At 37.5% G+C, this 22,712-nt stretch overlaps 3 protein-coding genes across 6 annotated transcripts; 1 reads left to right on the top strand and 2 right to left on the bottom strand.

Moving 5' to 3' along the window:
* The first annotated feature begins 351 nt into the window (after nucleotides 1-351).
* LOC18030986 (putative thiamine biosynthesis oxidoreductase ThiO) lies at nucleotides 352-2,834 on the top strand. The gene is made up of 9 exons (XM_006414086.2): nucleotides 352-453; nucleotides 545-602; nucleotides 694-802; nucleotides 893-1,049; nucleotides 1,147-1,198; nucleotides 1,280-1,426; nucleotides 1,516-1,615; nucleotides 1,869-1,995; nucleotides 2,268-2,834. Exons 1-9 carry the CDS (start codon nucleotides 374-376, stop codon nucleotides 2,734-2,736), a joined length of 1,299 nt encoding a protein of 432 aa, XP_006414149.1. The 5' UTR covers nucleotides 352-373; the 3' UTR covers nucleotides 2,737-2,834.
* LOC18030984 (ABC transporter C family member 13) lies at nucleotides 2,814-12,355 on the bottom strand. Of its 4 annotated transcripts, none has more exons than XM_024148633.1 (35): nucleotides 11,648-12,355; nucleotides 11,279-11,331; nucleotides 10,725-10,810; nucleotides 10,597-10,637; nucleotides 10,414-10,501; nucleotides 10,185-10,331; nucleotides 9,903-10,031; nucleotides 9,685-9,773; nucleotides 9,558-9,606; nucleotides 9,218-9,466; nucleotides 9,077-9,146; nucleotides 8,941-9,001; nucleotides 8,777-8,864; nucleotides 8,346-8,464; nucleotides 8,148-8,245; nucleotides 8,015-8,081; nucleotides 7,754-7,871; nucleotides 7,524-7,640; nucleotides 7,356-7,436; nucleotides 7,051-7,269; nucleotides 6,815-6,916; nucleotides 6,655-6,722; nucleotides 6,378-6,509; nucleotides 6,147-6,294; nucleotides 5,678-5,937; nucleotides 5,189-5,599; nucleotides 5,000-5,111; nucleotides 4,841-4,894; nucleotides 4,604-4,726; nucleotides 4,365-4,463; nucleotides 4,112-4,204; nucleotides 3,931-4,041; nucleotides 3,687-3,848; nucleotides 3,409-3,596; nucleotides 2,814-3,327 (listed from the first exon to the last, which is right to left on the bottom strand). In XM_024148633.1, exons 3-35 carry the CDS (start codon nucleotides 10,749-10,751, stop codon nucleotides 2,892-2,894), a joined length of 4,356 nt encoding a protein of 1,451 aa, XP_024004401.1. In that variant the 5' UTR covers nucleotides 10,752-10,810; nucleotides 11,279-11,331; nucleotides 11,648-12,355; the 3' UTR covers nucleotides 2,814-2,891. The 4 variants fall into 4 exon arrangements, with proteins under 4 accessions (XP_024004401.1, XP_024004400.1, XP_024004403.1 ...); XM_024148634.1 differs by having other exon boundaries at nucleotides 2,892-3,327; nucleotides 5,189-5,364; nucleotides 5,443-5,599; nucleotides 10,725-11,331; nucleotides 11,648-12,354; XM_024148632.1 differs by having other exon boundaries at nucleotides 10,725-11,331.
* A 609-nt stretch (nucleotides 12,356-12,964) lies between these two features.
* Nucleotides 12,965-14,240, bottom strand: LOC18030983 (60S ribosomal protein L32-1). The gene is made up of 2 exons (XM_006414085.2): nucleotides 14,106-14,240; nucleotides 12,965-13,440 (listed from the first exon to the last, which is right to left on the bottom strand). The coding sequence occupies exons 1-2, from the start codon at nucleotides 14,193-14,195 to the stop codon at nucleotides 13,129-13,131; spliced, it is 402 nt and encodes a 133-aa protein (XP_006414148.1). The 5' UTR covers nucleotides 14,196-14,240; the 3' UTR covers nucleotides 12,965-13,128.
* Between the last annotated feature and the right edge of the window lie 8,472 nt (nucleotides 14,241-22,712).

The following is a 22,712-nucleotide window of genomic DNA, read 5'->3' as shown; positions in this document are numbered from 1 at the left end:
GACCTAGCCACCTCTATAATCACACATCCTATGTCCCTTGCTTTCTTGGCCTTCAGCTTTCGAGTAAAACAGAGAGTTCCATAGACTCAACAAAGTGACAAACAATATCTAGATCCCTGAGCCATTTTCTTCTCCGCTCCAAGCCTTTTGGCATTCCTCTCTTTGTCGTCAATCGAAATTCTACACCCACATTCATCTTTCATCAACCGTCCATTGCAATTAGATGTATTTACATTGAACCGGTTCAGAAAATAACGACCGGTTCGATGTAATTGGTAACTGTTCTTCGTTGACCGGTTAAGATGAAATAATCAAAATAAAAAAAAACTTGGGCGTTGGGTACCACCAAATCTTAAGGCATTTTGGTGGAGACATGACCTCTGTGTTTCCCCGTTGTTCGGTCTCATCTTCTTCTTCAGGGTCTTTCTCTTTTCCCAACCGTCCTCCTCTTAGGTTAGTTCCGTTCTCCTCTGTTTTTCTCTCATCTTTCTCTTCTTTCACATTGCGATAAATTTTTAAAGGGTTTCTTCTTATGCATATCAAGGTACGCCGTGCTTGGTGCTGGTTTTGCTGGAATCTCTGTTGCGTGGCACCTTCTCAAGGTACTTAGTCTTCCGGATTCTCAACCTCATTTTTTTGATTCAAGACGAGTACTTGGTCCAACTACTAAGAAAAAATGTGTTTCTTTTGCAGGACTGTCCAAAGGATCTGAGATTAAGTGTTGATGTATATGATGAAATTGGCATCGGAGGTGGTGCTTCTGGAGTTTCTGGAGGGCTCCTCCACCCTTATTCTCCTAAAGGTTTTTGAAAAGTTGCCATTTTTTTGTGAAGCTGCAAGACTTTATTCTGTTCTAGTGTTTTTAAAGCATGGATTTTCTTACTTTATTCAGGGAAGCTACTTTGGCATGGTGCTGAGTGTTGGAGAGAATGTTTAGAGCTCTTAAATGTTGCCGAGACAGCAGCTTCTTCTTCTTCTTCCAGTTACTCATCTCCAGCGGAGAATGGAGACTGCAAGGAGAGTTTCGGAAATTTTATGGTTCGAAGAAGGTACACTCTCAGTAATTTAACTCTCTTCTTGTCTTTAAAAAAAAGTTATGGAGTAAGGATTCATTAGAATTGTAGACTTCTGACTCTTCTTGTCCAGGGGAATCTTGAGACCTGCAACAAATGCCAAGACTTTGGGTTTAATGAGTGATGTAAGCTCTCTTGGACTCCGATACCCCCATTGATATTCAACTAAACCCTTTAGTTTTACTGTTTCTTACTTATGCCATTAGAATGCTCGAAACTGCCTTGCCAGTTGTGTAGTAGAGACTATTGACAAAGATGGAGCTCAAAACCTTGTCCCCAATCTATGCTTGCCTTTGAACTGCTCCTTCTATCTTCCGGGAGCTATGAATGTTAATCCGCAGCGCTATCTCCAGGTTTGGATAGACATAAGAAAAACACTCTCTGAATTTATCTGTTAGCACCAAACGTTTGATATTTACTTGAATTTTTCTCCCTTCTGTAGGCACTCTTTCTAGCATGCCAGAACTCAGCAAGAGCATCACTTGGAAGCAAAACCATAACTTTGGTGAAGAAATCTATAGATGATTTGCTTGAACTTGAAGGTGAATGATTTTCTCAGGTTTCTCATTGCTATTTAAACAATATTCTTATATACTGGATCAAATTTCACAGGCAGATGTCCTGGCCCCTAACATGATGTGATAAACTATTTCTTGATGATTCTGATCTGATACTTGAACACAATTTTGATATCCGTTAACAATGCAAGAGTAGAGTATCCATGTTTTTGCTCTTAGGTCCTTGCCTGCACCGTCAGAGATTTAGTATGAACGGCTTTCGTGTTGTTATCTCTAGGAGAATACGATGCTGTTGTAATATGTCTTGGATCCAAGGTAGACTTTCTTCCTGGGCTTACTGGAAAGCTCCCTTTAAGGACATGCCGAGGTGTCATTACTCATTTGCAGTTACACGAGAGTGCCAGGTAATTCTTCTCTGTGCTCAATAACTTTTAAGGGTTTTAGACAGTCCTTGAGCATATAAAGTTAACTGTACAGTTCTTGTTGGATTCGTTAGATCCCAAAGATTTTGTTTAGTGAGGGTATCCAATACAAATTGTCCCCAAGCAGCACTAAAAGAAGTGTTGATGTACTAGCACTACTATGGCTAGCTCAACATGTCTTATTCATTGGTTTACTGGCGCATTATTTCGTCCTGGTGAAAAAAAATTTCCTTTGTTGAACTTTTTACTGGCAGGGGAAGTTACCCGGAAGGTGGACCTTCGATCTTGTCAGATGCATGGCTTGCGGTTCAGGGACCTCGTGATCTACACATGGGATCCACATGGGAATGGCAATCAAGAAACTATTCATCGGATGTCTCAGCAGAGGAAGCCTCAAGAGCTCTCGCCGAGCTTCTTCCCAAAGCGAGTGCAGTTTATCCAGACATAGAGAAGTGGGAGTTTGCAGGAGCAAGAGCGGGTTTGAGAGCAATGCCACCTGTCACAAGCCATGGGTCACTGCCGCTCTTAGGATGTATAAATCAGCTCATAGGTGTGGGGGCAGGTGGATCTTGCAAATTCTGGTTATTTGGAGGGTTAGGATCAAGGGGACTACTCTATCATGGTTGGCTTGGGAAACTCATGGCTAAAGCTGTTTTATGTTGCAAGGAAGAACTAATACCTTCTGAACTAACTTCTTGGAAGAAAAAATCAGTCAATAAATAAAATTTGTGTAAGAAGAAAGTTTTGTGTAATTTTTTATGATGGAAAACAGAACACATCGATGTCTTTCAAACAAGTCTATCTAATAAGTAAAACATGAACATTGTGCGTTTTATAGCCAAGATGAGAGGTTACAACTATCAGATCCTAACAACAGTTCACTTTGAAGCTCTAACAAAGTTTGAGAAAGCTGAGTCGTCATCTCGGAGAAGATGTTGTGGTTTTCCTTGTTCAACCAGGATTCCGCGATCAAGAATTAAGATGCTGTCTAAATCAAGAACCGTTGAAATGCGGTGAGCAATGGTAATGACGGTTACGCCTTGGCATTCACTGGAGATTGTGTTGTGCAGTAGGGAAGCTGTGTGAACATCGATGTTGGCTGTGCATTCATCAAGGCATAGGATCTTAGATGACTTGAGTAGAGCACGTGCAAGGCACAGAAGCTGTCTCTGGCCAACAGAGAAGGAACATCCAGATTCCTTTACATTCGAATCTAACCCTCCTGCACTCTCTACTTCTGCCTTCACTTTACACTTCTCTAGGATCTCCCAGATTCTCCAATCCTCACTCAACCCAAGAGGATCAAGATTCTCCCTATGAGAACACCGCAGCTTTTAAAATGGAAACTGCAAGCAAGAACCTGATTATTGAATGCAATATGAGTAAAGTCCTCACCTCAATGATCCTTGAAACAGAAAAGGGCTCTGAGGAACAACAGCGAGGCGAGAACGAAGCTCTCTAATTGGAAGATGGTTTATGTTAACTCCATCCACCATTATATGTCCACTACAAACAGGAGTAAGCCGGAAAAGGGCATTCAAGATTGAAGATTTTCCGGCACCAGTTCTTCCTATTACTCCCACCTGTTTAAAAAATGCAAACAAAGTTGTTCTTTCATGAGCCAGAAAAAAACTCAAGTCTGTTTACAGACTCCTGTTCCGCAATACACGTACCTGTATTCCTCCTTGGATTGTAAAAGAAATGTGGTTTAGCGCCGGAGGCAGAGCTGAGCTGTACCTCATTGTCACATTATGAAACTCGACCAATCCTTGAACCGGCCACTTACCGTTGAGAGATTGTCGACCGGAAACTTCTTCTTGAGGCACATCCATGTACTATTCACACATGAGAGCATGGTTTATGTATTAGTAACATTAACACAATGACAAGTAATTAATCAATCAGAATCATTATTACCTGGAGAACCCTTTCAACAGAAACCATTTCCTTCTCTGTTTCGGTAAAACTTGTCAAGAAGCTTCCTAATAGAGAAACCAGTGGAGCTGCATATGAGAGTGCCAATCCCACCTGTGATTCAAATAGTAAAATTTTTATGCTTTCAATTGCCATATAATTTATGGAATATGCAATTTCTTACCAATCCAGGTGTACCAAAACTGATTGGAAAGTTTCCCCGGGAGCCGATAACAGCCATTACAGCGACAAATAAGACAATCATTGCTCCTAACAACTGCACCAATTAACTCGAGTGATCAAAGGCTTTTAGTGATTTCCATACTCATTTATTGCAGAATCACACGAAACTAAACATAAATGAGCATTATCTTAAACTCCAAAAGAAAGCTACACAATATAGATTTGAGCCTGGGGAATTAAACGTCTTAGTGTACCTGAAGACGCAAGGAGAGCCACAAGCTTGCAATTATCTCTGAGTAAGAAGTTCGCTGGTATAATGTCAAGTGATCTATAAATCTAGATACGAAATGCTCCTGTCATGCATAGTTAAACCAACATTAGCAAACAGGTTTGTCAATTAGTGGAGAGGCAAAACCTGACATTCATTCAATCAAAACGATTGGAAATGAATCAATCATAAGAACAACTCCTATAGAAGCAGAACAAAAACTACCTCAGACTTAAAAGCCCTGATAGTTGATGATCCATCAAGTGTCTCCGTGAAGGATGCATAGATTGGTGATCGTGAAACACTGTCCAACCTTCGTAGTTCCCTAGATGTTGATCTGTAGAAGAGCTGAAACAATTTTCAGTTAGTTAAAACTTTCAACTCCTCTTTTTCTACTAAGATAACCAAATATTTAGATTATATAAAAGCACTTGTATAATCTACCACACGAGGCAGAAGTACCTGAAGCTTGCTGTATATATACCAAAATGGCAGAAGCAGAAAGAGGAATAGAACCTGTACACATATAATATAGTAATGTTAATTAGCAACTCATGTCCAACAAAACAGAACAATATTACTTAGACGTGCAAGAAAGGAGATAGGAATTTGTGACCAAACCTGAACATAAGACAATACTACAACAATCCCTAACAAGCCAACGAAATTTGCTAGAAGAATGTTGAGAATAAACGGGAGAGAGTCATCGATTGTATATAGATCAGAGGAAAACCTGGACAGAGGAACCAAAAACGAGGTCAAGATGAAGAACAATAATACACATAATCAAAGAGTTCTCTTGTCTCTAACCTGTTAAGTATTCTTCCACTTGGTGTCTGATCAAAGAACTGTGTAGGTGCATTGACAAGCTTACAGATTAAGGCACTATGAACACGCACTGCTGCTTTTAGTCCTCCAAATGCAAACGAGAATGCCCTCACCAATGTTAATATTGAGTTTATGATGCAAAAGATACAGAGAACCATCTGCAAGATTAGTAGTAATTTCGCTCGATAATGCAGAGAAATAGAGTTAAATCTAATGGTTTTCTGACAGGGTATTACCAGGTAAAACGACGTTGAGTTCTGTGTCACTCCTCTTCCCGTCTTATCAACCCAATATGATAGCCATAAATCATTCCCATTACGGGAAGCTTGCATCAAAACCGCAGAAACCAATATTATAATTGTAATGAACCAACCAGAAAACACAGCATAGTTCCTGCAAAAACAGATAACAGTTAATTACTTCTATATAAGCAAGATAAAAAAAAAGGACATGGTTAAGCAAATTGTTTACCTATAAACTGTTACTTCAACTCGGCCCTCTTTTCTTTCCTCCACTTTGACAATATCTGCAGCTTCACTAACTTCATCTACATCATCTTTCTTGATAGAAAGAGATTCTTTTCTTTTAGTCAGGTGTTTTGAGGATGACATATCAAATTCATTGGATAGCGAAAATGAAGGAGAGATGGATCTGGGCATATCAGTAACAGTTCCTGACCATTTCACTTTTCCTTTGTCCATCACAACAACCATATCTGCACAAGATATCGCCTGTCATAACAGAAACAGCTCCACGGTATGAGAAAACAAAAAGAATATAATTTTCATCAAATCAATCATCTATGATACCAAACGACGAGTGATTAGGCTTCATTTACGCAACAAACCACTCCTTAACAAGACAATGGAATGTGGAATACTTGATCTAAACAAAAGACTCTGAAACTTGATAAATTTGCATTGCAAGAGAGATCTAAAACCTGAATGTTGTGAGTGCACATAATGCGAGTCTTCTTGTTCAACAGTGGACCCAAAAGTGCACTTTGCAAAATCCAACAGCCTACTTGTGAATCGACTGCACTCAGTACATCATCAAGCAGATACATGTCTGAACCCTGATAAATAGCCCTGTTGATATTGCGCACACAAAATCATCAGAAACACAACACTAACTCTATAGATTGTGAAAGAGCATAAGATAGAAATCAAACCTGGCCAAAGCAAGCCGAGCTCTCTGTCCTCCAGATAAGTTTAATCCTTTATCGCCTATAAATGCCATGTCACCTCCGACCATAAGTGAAATATCAACATCTAGTGCGCAAGCACTCAGTGTGTCGAAATACCTAGTTTAACATAGTTACAAGAAGATCAAGACTTTGCATTTCCGAGAATAAAATACACCAGAAAATATCTGTGTGTATCTGTAAACTCGACAAATGTGGAACGTGTAGAAGAGCATAAATGTATTGATGAAGCGAATTACTTAACCTTTTGGAGTCAAAATTCTTCCCAAATAAAATATTTTCGCGTAAAGTTCCAGATAAAATCCATGGGACCTTGCAGTAGAGTGAGGTAAATGTAAAGACTTCTCAAAGTTGAAACCAACGGAAGAAAAGAATCATAGAAAGTATTTGATCAGTTTACAAACCTGTGGAACGTATGCCACAGACCCATTTAATAGTATTGATCCATGAACACACTGCATTTCGCCTAACAGTGAATTCAACAAAGATGTTTTACCTGAACCAACCTGAAAATGAAGGAAAGCAAAAAAATACAGATCCAAACATGAAAAGACATCTATAAGAGGCACCAAATTATAGAAGAATGATACTCTACGAATATAGAAAGAATATAAACAAAGGTGGGGACGAGTTTCTATACCTCACCGATAATTGCAACAAATGATCCCTTCGGCACTCTTAGGCTTACATGTTTTATTGTCAAGTTATTTTCCTCTTCAACGTTATTTGACCAAATACAAGATGCATCTTCGACTAATAGAGCTAAGTCTTCAGAGATCAAACCAGAATCTATAGAGGAATCTTTATTATGCTCTAAACAACGCAGAAACTTGCTCACACGCCTGGTGGATATAAAGGCCTGTGACAAGGTTTCACAAAACTATTAACTAAAATGGTAGATAAAGATGCAACTCTGAATCCAACATGGTTGGAAGATAAGCTTACGTCAATGAGGCCATTGATGACCCATGGAAACGAGTTTAATGGAGATATTAAGCTATTAAACAAAGCAAGACAAGTAAAAACCTGAAAAAAGCAATTCAAGTATCAGATATCCAAGACATGTTTTTGTACTTGAATCAGAAACATAATTGAAAATGATTCAAAAAGTACCGTCGCAGCATCAAGTTGATGACCCATCAGTGCAAAGAGACCAAAAGTGCAAAGAGAGAAAAGAGTTGGTGTCGTTGCCCAAAAGAATACACACCAAGCATCCAAATACTTCCGCGTCTGGAAAATCCAAAACAAAGACTTAACTGTTAATACAAAACACTTGGGAGATACAGAAAATTTCTATTAAGATGGCAGCTTCAATAGCAAAAGGAGGGATGTGAAAATGAAACCGCTAGGTGAGTCACTTCAGTGGCTCTTGTTTCCTTCAACCAATTAGCAAACCAGTTATCCCACCCATACATTTTAAGTGTGCGGATGTTTGTTAGAAGCTCTCCTGTCTTTCTAATCCTGATAGATAACAAAACCTTTTACAATTTGAGAATATACAACTCGAATACCCCATCGGATTACACTCAAGAACTCACCAACGTTGAAAGAACTAAACATTTCCCTTGAATAGAAATCGAATAGAGAAATACAAGACATCATACCTCTCATCTTTTAGCTTCATCATTTTCTCGGTTGCAGACGCAATCAGCACAGATATCCATTTATTGACTGAAAATAGAGTACATGAGAACAGAGGACACTCCAGATTTCAGGAAATGTAATGTAAGCTCGTACCTGGTATCAGTAAGATGGTAATTGCAAGTCCAGACAGAAAAGCAAACTTGACTTGAGTATACAAAAGATACAAAGCTATTCCAATTTGCAGAGGCAGGCTGAGACAAATATGTCGGATGACATTGAAACAGTGACCATCTTATTTATACTCAATATCGGAAATTAACACATCCACTGTTCACAAACAGATGTTATTACCTCCACATGTCATGCAAGCTGTTGCACAAATTGACAATGCGGTCAGCATCTACAGACATAAATGTTTGAATCTCGCCTTCAGAAAATCCTGAACGGTTTGCTGTGTTCACCCACAAACACTGCATACAATGTAATTTCTTAAACAAAACATCTTTTACCAAAGAATCAAAAATGTTTGATACACCAAGTAACTATCTATCGTGTAATATCCTCAAAAGGAGCCTCTCATTTAGATATCATGAACCGAATACTCGCTGAAGTAACTAGGAAAAGAAGCACAAAAACCCGAAGATTTCAGATACAAGTTCCAAAACCCTTGCTATATACAAACTCTTGTTTGATAACTAGTTCACTTCCGATTTCAAGGAAATTAAGGAAACCAATTACCACTCACAAAATCAGGTTTTTCACCTTTCACATATTTTTTTTACCTTCCTGTAGATGACACTCATTATACTAGATCGGAGCTTCAGTTTAAGCTTTGAAAGACGAAATGTGTATTGTGTATCAAGAAAGGACCTACAAGAAAGGAAGCATATATCAGAAGTGCCTTTAGTTATTGTCACACTTCAAACACAATCGGCAGTTTATGTACTTAAAGATAGATGTGAGGCCCAAGGAGATAGCGAGGGTATAGCCAACGGAACTTTCCGAACCTGTTCAGTTATACACAGTGTCAAATATTCCATCAGTAATCATATATATACCAAATCTCTATGAAGAATCCAAACCTTTTTCAAGATAATTGATAAGTCTGTTGAGCAATAAGGGGCCTGCAAAGCCGATGCAATCATTGAACACCTGCAAAAATTATGTTTTTCAGTAGCAATATGAACAAAGATTACCAGAGAGTCTAATAAGCTAATGTGTACCTTCAAGAGTCCAAGACGAAAATATGGCCATCCATACACACCAGAAATTGACCAGAATAGTGATGGATTTGAGCAATTATTGCACTCTTGAACTTGCCAGCATCTCAATAAATTCTCACAACATGTAGAAGGATCCATATCAGGTGGAAGTGGAAGTAGATCTTCAAATTCGAGCTGCTTCATCGAGCCATGTTTCATTACTAAACCGATATATCCAAAAGTGAATAAATCCCACCAGCGGATAGTTTTCTTTTTCAAAAATGAATAAATCTGTTAGTTTAACTATTCTGTAAACAAGAACTAATTACTTAGAAGGAAAAAGCAACGGGATATTACGTACAATGTGCCTTTGATCGTCACCATCCTCAATAAGTGGATCTTCCAAAGAACTACAAGGAGAAGAACGAAATTGGAGAAGAAAAATGAAAATAAATAAAAGGAGAGAATCATATATATAGCACATATACCTGATCTTGGGAGTCCCCTGCTTTATCCTAAGGACGTTGATAGAGATACCAAAAGCAATGTCCAACATGATCAGGCAAATCTCCAAAGTCTGTTAATCAACAAGGGTCTGTGAATTTCCCCATCAATTCTTATGTTCACTAATTACTTATATGGTAACTGTGACTCGAATGGTAGCTATTATGACAGAAGAAAATCATGGATGAACAATTTGAATTACCTGTAAACTGAAAATCATGTTGAGATGAAGGGCTTCCGTTAGGAATCTAAGGATCCACCAGAAACATAGGATCCGGCTACTGAAAACGCAGCAAGCACATGAAAACTTCGATGAGAGCATGACGGCAATCTGCAGAATAAAACGGATAGAGAGTAATATACAAGAAAAACAATCATCTTTTTCTATACAAGATTCAATTCCAAAACAGGAAAGGTGACTCTTGTCCTTCGAATTTCACCTGATTATCTCAAAAAACAGAACTTAGTATACAAAAGGGCTTACCCACATTGCGAAACGAGACAAAGGGAGAAAGAAAAGAATGAAATCTCTCCTAGGCTTTGTCCTCACAAGCACCACAAGGTCCACGCAAGAAAAACATGCTCCAAGTGCAGGTATTACATACAACACACTCTTTTCAATGTAGCTTTTCTAAATAAAGAAGATCAGAAGAGAATCGATCATTTGTGAAACTACCAAAACCAGAACCAAAAAGTAGCCTTTTCTTACTTACCCTTCTGTTACATTGACCACTCCTTCTCATTACTGTGAGTATCAAGATCAGAAGAAGAGTAACTACATTTGCTCCCAACCCTAAAACTGTAAGCATGCTTAAGGAACCAAAATTAGAATTTTAAGGAACTGAAAACTCTTGAGGCACATCCCTATGAACCAAAAAAAGCTCAAGTAAGGATATATGTCGCCTAAACGTTCCAGGTTTGCGTCCATATAGAGCAGCTAAGACCAAAGACAAAAAATATCTCATCATTCATCAACCAAAACCCCATGGAGAAGGATTAAGTAGCAAACAAAAACTTTACTTACAGTTGAATTAATGAGAGTGATACCCATGGATTCTCTAGGTCCCAAAGCCTTCCGAGGAATTCACCAAATTCCTTTTTGCTCTCTCTCTTTTTAATACTCGTAGAAAAGCGTTTAAATTTAATCAAACCAGAAATTACATTTTGTTCTAATTTTGGAATATCTTTTCCACGTACAACAAGTGTGACACAAAGCTGCATCTTTGGTGACCATGATAAAAAAGTTAAAGTTAATTGGGAATGGTCCAATGCTTAAAATAATCACTTTGGAAAGTTAAAGTTTTTACACTAATGAAAACATGCGTGGGAGGATCACTTTTAAACTCATGACGTGGATGCCACTCATCTCTCTGGTTTCAACACAAGTGTCTCTCTAATCCACTTTCATTTTGTTGAAAAGTTGCTCAAAAGAATTATCATCGACCAAATATTGAAGATTTTTTATAAAACCAAGATGAGTATCCAACAAATACTACTAATTACTCAATATTAAGAGGCATGCTATTAAGATTAGGAAGTCAAGCGGCATATTATCTAAATAAATGAATTTAAACTTACTGCAAAAACGAATAAACTAGTCTACACTGGCAAAATACCTTTCAAAAGCTCCCCTGAAAATAAGAAGGTTAAGCAAATCAATAATAAGGCCAATCAAATGGAAAACTAAAAAAAAAAAATCAGTCAACAGATAACCGCATTTGGAGCGCGTCTAACGCAACTCTTAACTCTCACATCCTAAAGTGTATTTAAGCCAATGGCCATCTTTTCCACAAAACAAAATGCAGAAGAAAATAATGGAAACTACAGAGCCCATATCACAATCTCATTCACACACAAAAGATATTACCAACCTTGCAATTTCACAGGGCTTAGTTAACACATGAACCAGTTTGACGTTCACTTGTTCAAATACATTTCTATTTTTACCTTACATCAGACGATTCTATAAAGACAACTCAGTTGAAGCAATTTGGTTTTCTCGTCGTCTCTGTCTCCTTCAGCTCTACTTCTTCTCTAGCTGCATATAGAAAATCTACTTGGATCCCAAAAAAAAAATCTCGTGTTGGGCATTCGATAAAACAAACTATCAAGTTCCAGAATATAATCTCTCACGGGCATTTCGTCGAACAGGTTCAGTGCTTTCACTAAACTGTTCTTCCTTATGCATCCCGTCACCATCTTCAACTCTATTGACAATCCCTCGTAGAGTTTTTGGCTTTTTAAATGGTTGAACATAAACACTTCGTACCCAAATCGCCATCCCTGAAAACTCTCGATGCTGTTTCCGAGAAGAAATGTCGAAGCTTTTCTCATAACCCAACAGTCAAAATATCTCCGCCAATTCTGCAAAACCAGTCAAGATCCTCTCGCTATAATTTTCGTAATATGACAATTTCAGACCACAAAGACTCCATCTTTCTGAATCTAAGAACCATGTCTCGAGTTGTGTGTTATACTAAAACCACAACTTATGATAAAGCATACAACTTTTGATCATAGGAGCAAGATCTTCACTAAAGTAATCAGTGATTAGCCATTAGAGTCGAAATATGAAACCAAAGTAGTAATGACTAATGAGTAACCAAAGTTATACTAAAACCACAACTGATGATAAAGCATACAACTATTGATCTTAGGAGCAAGATCTTCACTAAAAGTAATTAGTTACAGGTTAATATGAAACCAAAGTAGAATGGTAGTAATGAGTAACCCCAACTATTTTTATAATCTTTCTCCAAGTCATATGATATTTCTTAAACCGCACGCAACTATGGACAAAGGAGTATTCCAGGTTACTGAATCGAGGGTTGAGACACTGATTCTTCACTATCTGATGATGATTCTGGACAATCAAAGTCGCTTGCTTTCCTCTTCCTTCCTGATTGAAACAGAGAGTTCCATAATCCGAAGCATGCTTCCTCCAGACTGGCTCATCACTGCTCAAGGAACGTTTGGTATTGAAATGGAGCTGCTTCACCTCTGTGATCGTCAAACCAATCTTCCTGAGCTCTCTTTTTGCAATCTTCGATCTCCCGGTCTATAGCACAGAGTTTCTCTGGCTCTTTCTTCCAAGATCCTCGTGCGGGAAAGATTGCGAATACAGCGTATAACCTCTTCCAAACGTACGATTGCCTCTGAGAAAAGCTTTCAGAAAGCTATCTTGCAAGATCCTCTATTTTAAACTCTCTTAATCGCACGAGAATAACCATAATAATACCTCTTTAACAGAACTACGAATCTGGAAACAGTTAACAAAATGGTATTTTAATTGAAGATGTTTCATACTAAGAACCAAAACTCTTGTTTGTTCACTCCAAACACAACAAGGTAATCAAAATCGTCTGATAACAAAAAAAGGAAATGCAACGAGACAGAAACAACTAAATATCTCAAAGTGGCTTGTTTCTTCACTCGTCTTCTTGGCTACGGAGCCTAGCATGCCTGTTGCTAACAACAATGTCTAGCTGAGAAGCTCTCTCGACAATGGCCTTCCTCTTCCTGGTGGAGACGTTGTGGGCAATCTCTGCGCAGTAGGTCCTGTTGTGCATCATCAATAGCTCGAGCTCACTTGTGTTGTGAACAACGAATTTCTTGAATCCATTGGGAAGATAGTGACGTGTCTTCTTGTCAGATCCGTAACCAACATTGGGCATCAAAGTGACACCTTTGAACTTTCTCCTGACCCTAGAGTCAATACCCTTTGGCCTCCTCCAGCTCTCCTGCAAAAAGGAAAGGAATCACAATGAGTAAATGGACGAGAACAAACCCAAAGACAGAGAAACATATCAAGAAAGCTATGGAATATGAAAGTTTATTAAAATTCAGAGACTGAGAACAAGAATCATGCTTGAACTATTTTGCGAGATAATGAAATGTGATTATGACACAAATGAAGGATGAACTTCAATCGTCATTTCATTGGAAAAACTTCATGACTGGAACCACGAGGCTGTATCAATAACTAAAACTGTAATCAAACTCAAACGACTGTGAAAAACAGTGAACGTTGTTGATGAGAGCACTAAGGGTTTACTTAAACCATAAATTTCATGGAAAATCTTCATAAATGAGACTTGAGAGACTGAATTAAATGCTAAGATTATTAACCAAACTTCAACAATTCTAGAATCCAGTGAATGTTGACGAGGGAGTAACTTAAAATCATCATTTTCATCGAGAAATCTTCATAAATAAAAGACTGGAATCAGATGCTTAAGTGAAACTATATTGCATCCAATAGATACAAACTTTAAGAATTTGCGACAAAATTATAATCAGACCCTTCCGTTTCTAAAGCTCAGAGCAAAACCCAGAGATTGATACATCGAAAAGCTAAAAGAACAAGTACACATTTTTGTGAAATAGAATGAAAAAACGTGGTTACCTTCACCGTGATCCTGCGGTCGCTCTGGGGTCTGATGAACCTGGCAGACCTCTTCTTCACGACCTTCTTGGTAAGCAACGGGACCGCCATTTTTGCTGCTTCCTAAGATCTCAAACTGCGTCCGACTCCGTAAACAGCAGACCAAACCCTAGAATGCGTTTTTATAGGCGTTACTAGGGTTTCTCAATACACACAAAATGGGCTTAGTTTCTAGCCCAATACTAATTTTTCCGGGCCTATAATACTATTGAAGGAAATATGAAAAAAAAAGTTCAAATCATCCGGTAGCCCAATAGACTTCCATTTTTTTTGTCATTGTCATATTTTTTTCAGAAAACAAATTTACAAGAAAACGATCTCTGTTGTAACACATATCATATATGGACTCTTATACCGGCTCATTAGGCCCATCAGGGTATTGTACTTAACCTAGATTCCCTATGTACTCTATATATACATTCCAGTGATTAATAAAGTTTCTAAGTTTTCACAACACGTTATCAGCACGATAAGACTCTCTGAGCGAAAAACCCTAATAAATCCGGCCACCACCAAAACCCTAAAAGCAAGTCGAAACTTAAAAGACGCATATCTTCCAAACCGTGAGGAACCAGAAGACGATCTACATATCAAATCGAAGCCCTCGACGAGACGAATCTACTGGTGAAAACCGTTTGTCGATCCAACGTCGGACGCGCCCTCACGCACACTTACAGTACACGACGATCAACCGAAAAAAAAAAAAACCAGATCCGAGTTTTTTCCTTCTTCAACCAGCAGCTTCTCCAGTTTTGGTGATCAATCCTTGGAATTTGTAGCGGCTAACTGAGGTCTATTAGCTCCCAGTTTCATTAGCCTGTCAGAAATCCAAAGGTGGAAAAGCACACCAGCAAATGGAAACCATAGTCGTAGATAGTGGATCCAGCCACACTATCTTAAGAAACAAAAGTTACTTCATAAACCTAACCTATCAAACCGCAAATATTAGCACCATTGCGGGCCCCTCAAACCTTATCGAAGGATATGGCCATGCCTATGTGTTGCTATCAAATGGCACACAACTTGAAATACCAGATGCTCTATATTCTCCTAGTTCGAAGAGAAATCTTCTGAGCTTCAAGGATATAAGACAGAATGGTTTCCACATAGAAACCCAAGGTCAAGGGAACAAAGAATCCCTCCTAGTCACTAAAACCGTAGACGGCCATAAACAAATCCTCGAAACCATACCCGCGCTCTCTACTGGACTTTACCATGCTAAAGTCAGTATGATTGAAGCTAATACCACTCTCAAAGCCTGGTTTACTGATTATACTATTTGGCACGACCGGCTCGGTCATCCCGGTGCAAATATGATGCGTAAACTAATTCAAAACTCTCAAGGGCATACCCTCAAAGAAAACCGAGCTTATCCTCAACACCTCATGTGCACAGCTTGTTCTCAAGGCAAATTGATCACTCGGCCTTCACCAGTTAAAATCTCTAAACAAACACTTCATTTCCTAGAAAGAATCCAGGACGATATCTGTGGACCTATACATCCATCTTCCGGACCATTCCGGTACTTCATGGTCCTTATAGACGCATCGACCCGTTGGTCATATGTTTGTCTCTTGTCCTCTCGGAACCAAGCCTTCGCTAGGTTTTTGGCCCAAATCATAAAATTGCGGGCCCATTTCCCTGACTTCCCACTAAAGACTATCCGCCTTGACAATGCTGGTGAATTTACCTCACAAGCGTTTAATGACTACTGTATGGCCATGGGGGTAACCGTGGAACATCCTGTAGCACATGTCCATACTCAAAATGGATTGGCTGAATCATTCATTAAACGCATTCAATGGATAGCTCGACCATTACTCATGAGATCAAAGCTCCCGGCCTCAGCATGGGGACATGCAGTATTACATGCTGCTGAACTCATACGCATCCGGCCATCTAGTGAACACAAATATTCCCCATCCCAACTACTCTCGGGTCATGAGCCATACATCTCCCATCTCAAAACATTTGGGTGTTCAGTATATGTACCCATTGCTCCACCACATCGAACCAAAATGGGACCTCAAAGAAGGATGGGAATATATGTTGGTTTTGACTCTCCCACCATCATAAGATATCTCGAGCCAACCACTGGAGATCTCTTCAAGGCCAGATATGCGGATTGCCAATTCGATGAATCAGTATATCCCTCTTTAGGTGGTGAGACAAACAAGCTGGTCAAAGATCTTTCATGGAATCAAACATCATTAAATTGACAAGATCCTCGGACTCTAGAATGTGATTCAGAGATCCAAAAGATTATTCATTATCAAAAGCTAGCTAATCAATTGCCAGATTCCTTTGCTGACCCGACCAAAGTAACCAAATCGTACATCCCAGCTTGTAATGCACCAGTACGAATAGCTGTCCCAACGGGACAGACCCAAGTTGCTACAGAGTCTGCACCACGTCTCAAACGGGGCAGACCTCTCGGTTCCAAAGATAAGAATCCCCGGAAATCAAAGAAAGGTGCAATAACCGAAACCGGGATTCCTGCAATATCAGACATAGCCGCGGCTGAGACTCAATCTAATGAACCCTCAATGGAAGTTCGGGACGCCGAATCTCCAGGTTCAGAAGATAACAATGAGATCTCCATCAATTACAATATGTCCGGAATACAATGGAATCGAAAAGAAGTCGACTTAAATGCACTCTTTGCATACAAAGTAGCACTTGATGTTGCGCTCACGCAAGAGGATCTAGAACCCACGTCAATAACACAGTGTACACATCGAACAGATTGGCTAAAATGGAAAGAAGCCATAAACGTGGAGTTAAAGAGTCTCAAACTCAGAAACGTGTTCGGTTCGATCATCCGGACCCCATCACACATCAAGCCAGTGGGCCACAAATGGGTCTTTGTGCGCAAAAGGAACGAACTCGGTGAAGTCGTTCGATACAAAGCACGGCTTGTAGCACAAGGATTCTCACAGAGACCCGGAATCGATTATGAGGAGACTTATTCTCCAGTGGTGGATGCAACAACATTCCGATTCCTCATAAGTCTGACCATAAGAGAAAATTTTGATCTGCGGTTAATGGATGTTGTAACCGCATATCTCTATGGGCCCCTAGACAACGAAATATATATGAGACTCCCAGATGGCATTGAACTAAAAGACAAAAATGCATCTCGAGATCAATACTGCATCAGGCTGAACAAATCCTTGTATGGACTGAAACAAAGTGGGCGTATGTGGTACAACCGCCTCAGCGATTACCTCATCAAAGAAGGCTACAAAAATGACCCCATCAGTCCATGCATCTTCATCAAGAAGTACTCAAACAAAGGATTTGTAATCATAGCAGTATACGTGGATTATCTAAACATCCTCGGAACATCTGGTGAGATCTCCCAAACAGTCGACTGCTTAAAAGCAGAATTCGAAATGAAAGACCTAGGCAAAACAAAGTACTGTTTGGGATTACAACTTGAGTACATCAAAGGAGGAATCCCTGTGCATCAATCGGTTTATATCGAAAAGGTACTCAAGCGATTTAATATGGACCAAGCTCACCCATTGACCAGCCCAATGGTAGTTAGAAGCTTAAGTGATGACCCTCTTGGTCCCAAAAAGGATGATGAAGAAATCCTTGGTCCTGAAAAGCCATACCTCAGTGCTGTAGGAGCGTTAATGTACCTGGCTAGTCACACTAGACCAGACATATGTTTCGCCGTGAACCTCCTCGCTCGATATAGTTCATCTCCAACTCAGAGGCACTGGAACGGTATAAAACATCTCCTAAGATACCTTCGAGGTACTCAAGACTTAGGACTCTTCTATACTAACCAAAATAAAGATGGGTTAGTCGGCTTCGCCGATGCAGGATATCTATCAGATCCGCACACTGCCAAGTCTCAAACTGGCTACGTTTTTACGCATGGAGGAACAGCCATCTCTTGGAGATCAATGAAGCAGACACTCACTGCCACTTCATCAAACCATGCTGAAATCCTAGCCATTCATGAGGCTAGTAGGGAATGCGTCTGGCTGCGCTCCATGACTCAGCACATCCGCAGAGATTGTGGTATGGACGAAGACACACAGCCCACGGTGATGTATGAAGACAACGCGGCATGCATAGCTCAGCTCAAGGAAGGATATATCAAAGGAGATCGGACGAAGCACATTCTACCGAAGTTCTTCTCAACCTCAGACTGGCAGAAGGACGGCACTCTCAGCGTTCAGCAGGTCCGATCCAGTGAGAATTCAGCTGACCTCTTCACCAAATCATTGCCTACTTCAACACACCGGAAGCTCGTCAAACAGATAGGAATGTATAGACTTAGAGATCTGCAGTGATGCTACAATCAGGGGGAGTAATGCGTGTTGTACTCTTTTTCCTTCACCATGGTTTTGTCCCACTGGGTTTTTCCTGGTAAGGTTTTAATGAGGCAACATTCCCCAGCGCATTATCGAGATCCCGATTGAGTAGCTGGCCCGGTTCACTCGTCCAAGGGGGAGTGTTGTAACACATATCATATATGGACTCTTATACCGGCCCATTAGGCCCATCAGGGCATTGTACTTAACCTAGATTCCCTATGTACTCTATATATACATTCCAGTGATTAATAAAGTTTCTAAGTTTTCACAACAAATTTACAAGAAAACGATCTCATTATTCTACCTTCTTATCCATTTTATCCCTCAAAATCTCTTTAATCGATCTATTTACTCTACTTTTGAGGAAAAATGCATCGAGCTCAAAATAACTTACTTGTAAAGGTTTTAGTACTTGAGGACTTTCACAATACCTATTTTTTGGGAAAGAAAAATCTAAACAGAAAATATATATCGAACCAAATAGCATATTTAACATAGATCAAACAAAATTTTATTAATAAATCAATCTATTATATTAAAACAGAAGCACATTTAGTACTTGCTTCCAAACACTCCCAAAATTTTTTTAAAAATATTTTGAGAAACAGTTTTAAAATTATCCTAAATTATTGTAATATTATTTAAAAATATATTTTATTTTTTATATAAAAAAATCCGAAAATTAGATATGAATTTAGATAACTAAAGATTTCCTTAAATATAGGTCATATTTAATTTAAAATTCAAACTATTTTTGTAATTAAATTCTAAAAAGTGATATTAATTTAAATTATTTTATCTATTCTATTAAAACAGAAGCACATTTAGTGCATCACTTCTAAAGTTTTTTATAATATTTTATTTTATTTTTATATTTAATTTCCGAAAATTGGTTATTAATTTAGATATTTTTAGATTTCTTAAAATCTAGGTCATCTTTAATTTAAATTTCAAATTATTAGAAATTTAATTAAATTTAGTTACAAAAATTTGCATTCAATTTAACTTAAATTCAAAAAAATCAAAAAAAATTATAATTGAATTTTATTACGAAAATTTAGATAATAATTTTAATACTTTAAAATTTCTTAAATACATGAGAGATTTAATTTAAAATTTTAAATTTAAATAATATTTTTATAAAAATGCATAATAAATAAATATTTTATCGTATTTTATCATAATCAATTGGTCTAAAATATCAAATATTTGAGATTAATAAATATTTATATTATACAATAATATGATCGATTAGAGTTATATATATATATATATAAATATATTTAAGGTCTATGAGTTAATTTATTAAAACATGTAAGATATTAAGATGATTTGAGACAATTAAACTAACAGGTTAGCCAGTTTATATATATATATATTTTTTTTTTTAATAGCACAAATAGTAAATAAATATCTTATTATATTTTTTCAAAATTAATTGGTCCAAATATTCCATATTAGTAAATATTTATAGGGTTATACAATTATAATTATAGTCTTATACGGGTTAGTTTGTCAAAACATGTAAGGTATTAAAAATGATTTAAGACAACTAAACGAATGGATTAGCAAATTCATAGATATATAGATTTTTTATGTGTAAATCTAAATTCACATAATAACAAAGTTTATAATTAACATTAGATCAATGTATATTTAATTAACGCATACTCTTATTCTACTAATATACAAATTTTACTGTTTAAAATTAAAATATGATAACAATTTTTTGATTTAAAAAAATAAATAACAAAAACAAATTATATCTAAACAAAAAAAAATAAATGCAACTTATAATAGAAATAAAAAATAAAATATTCTCGTGCGGACGCACGGGGTTAAAATCTAGTTGTTTTCTTATTTGATGTATACCAAATACAAGTTTATGAACCAACGTAAATAAAAAGATTGCAATACTAAATTGAATTTCTTTTGAAATTTATACAATCTTAGCACAGACAAATAAGCACAAACGATTAAACACAGACGAATAAGTAAGTATCAGATATTTCACAAAGGAAGAAAAAACCTACTGATTTTGATGGAGAAAATGTGGTAATGGTGAACTGGTAAGATAATAAACCCGTAAAGATGTAGATAGAGAGAGATATTTTTTGAAATTGATTGCGTGCAATTAGAAAAAATCAAATAGTAAAATTGTTTGCATAAACACACAATGTAATGAATTTTTAAAGGGAGAATTGGAAATATAGGACAAAAAAACCCATATATTGTCCTAATAATACTTACTTGACATTTGTCATTTTTTGAATAAATTACCCTTAATCAAATATAATAGATTTAGAAATATTTTTTTTAAATCTTAAAAAAATTTCGAAAAATACAAAATGAGAAAGAAATATTTATTGAAAACTCAATTTTGGAAAATCAAGATTTAAAAAATATGTTATTAATTGTTCTACGAAATCTAGAATTTGTATTCTAATTCTACGATTTTGGTAGATTATTTGTTCTGCTATTTGATCTATGATCTACCAAACTTAGAATATATATTCTACCATTTGTTCAATAGACTACCAAGTGTTAGAATACGTTTTCTTAAATTTGTTTATATTCTACCAAGTTTTGAATACATATTCTAGCTCTTACTCTTAATTTTACATTTTGTAGAATAGAAATTCCAGAGTTCTTTTTTTGTTCTACGGACTTTAGAATCTTTCTTCTGCCTAAATAATTAAGAAAATCTGAAGGTTAGTTGCGAAAACTGAAAATGGTTTTTTTTTTTTTAAATTGCGTTTCTTTCATGGTTTTCATCTTTCTTCTCCGTTCCACATCAATTCATTCCTTGTTTGCTCTGCATTAGCTATACTCTCTTTATCCTTACGATAGTAAACCTTAATATGATTCCTTGAAGATGAAATTATATGAACTTCGTTGCCTTCGTCAATTGTCCAAACCAAACTACCATGAGGTTTCAAGTAAAAGTGTTCTTGACCACCGATTTGAACCTCTCCCTATAATATCCTGTCACACTGACCAGATTGAAATCATAGCTCTACATCCCATTCTTTTAGCCTTTTCTGTTTGGATGGCAGTTTTTAACATTAAAAGCCTCCTTGATTGATAATATATATTGCTGGTAGTTCCTCATATCTAACATTAACATTTCCTGCTGCGGTTTTTGCATTTTCATGAGTGGAGCCATTTGTTACTTCAAGCATTTTGGTTATCAGTAAAAGGCGTACTTTCTTTTGTTACTTTAAGCACTTAAGTTAATCGGCTCATTCAGATCTCAGAGACGACTGGATAATGTAAGTTGTTGTTATCCTTTGTAACCTTCATATTTCTGAAAATCAATCAATCTATTTAATCAAGTTATAGAATCAAGTTTTTACAAACACATCTTCTACTGACTTTATTATATAGACAAAATCAACTTCTTCATTTTCACATATGGAAGCTACGTACTTGTTGACGAGAAGGCTATTAATATCTCTGGTTTATGTAAACCGAAATATGGTTTGATGTAAACCGAAGTCTTCTTGTATATAAGAGACTCAATTGTAAACGTTGACCATAACGATGAATAACAGAATTTTTCACCGACTCTTTCTCTCTCGTCTTCTTCCCTCTAACATGGTATCAGAGCGTTGAAATCCAAATTTCAACACGATCCGATCTTCTTTTTCACGTTTTCTTGACCTAGATCCTTCGGAAATTCCTCCGATAGATCCTTTCTGAGTTTTTTTCGGTTATTCCACCGATTTCAAGCTCCACTTCGGGTTATTCCACCTGATTTCTTCGAAAATGGTTACTCTTCGCCGATCTACTCGACGCGTAGCTCGCAGAACAGCTTCGACATCAAATCCGAACAAATCTGCAGCTAAACGGAGAACTCCAACCAATTCTGAACCTGAACCACCTGTTCCGGTGATAATCTCAACAAGTCCACCACCGGCGACTATTGCGACGCCGTCCTTTGTAGATCCGAGCACCGTTCATCAATCTTCTTCGCAAATGAACTTTGACTTCGACGGTATTCAATATTCACCATATTTCTTGACCAGTAGTGATAATTCCGGTGCATCGATCATACCTGAGGTACTTGATGGAACCAATTTCAATACATGGAACCAAGCTATGACGATTGCTCTTGATGCTAAGAATAAACTTGCGTTCGTTGATGGTTCATTTCCTCGTCCACCGGAATCTCATCCTCATTATCGTATCTGGTCTAGATGCAACAGTATGGTGAAATCCTGGATATTGAACT

This window comes from Eutrema salsugineum, unplaced genomic scaffold, assembly GCF_000478725.1.
Source record: "Eutrema salsugineum unplaced genomic scaffold, Eutsalg1_0 scaffold_1, whole genome shotgun sequence".
NCBI lineage: Eukaryota > Viridiplantae > Streptophyta > Magnoliopsida > Brassicales > Brassicaceae > Eutrema > Eutrema salsugineum.
Note: the sequence above shows the minus strand (reverse complement) of the source record. Positions and strands in the feature narration are given on the sequence as shown.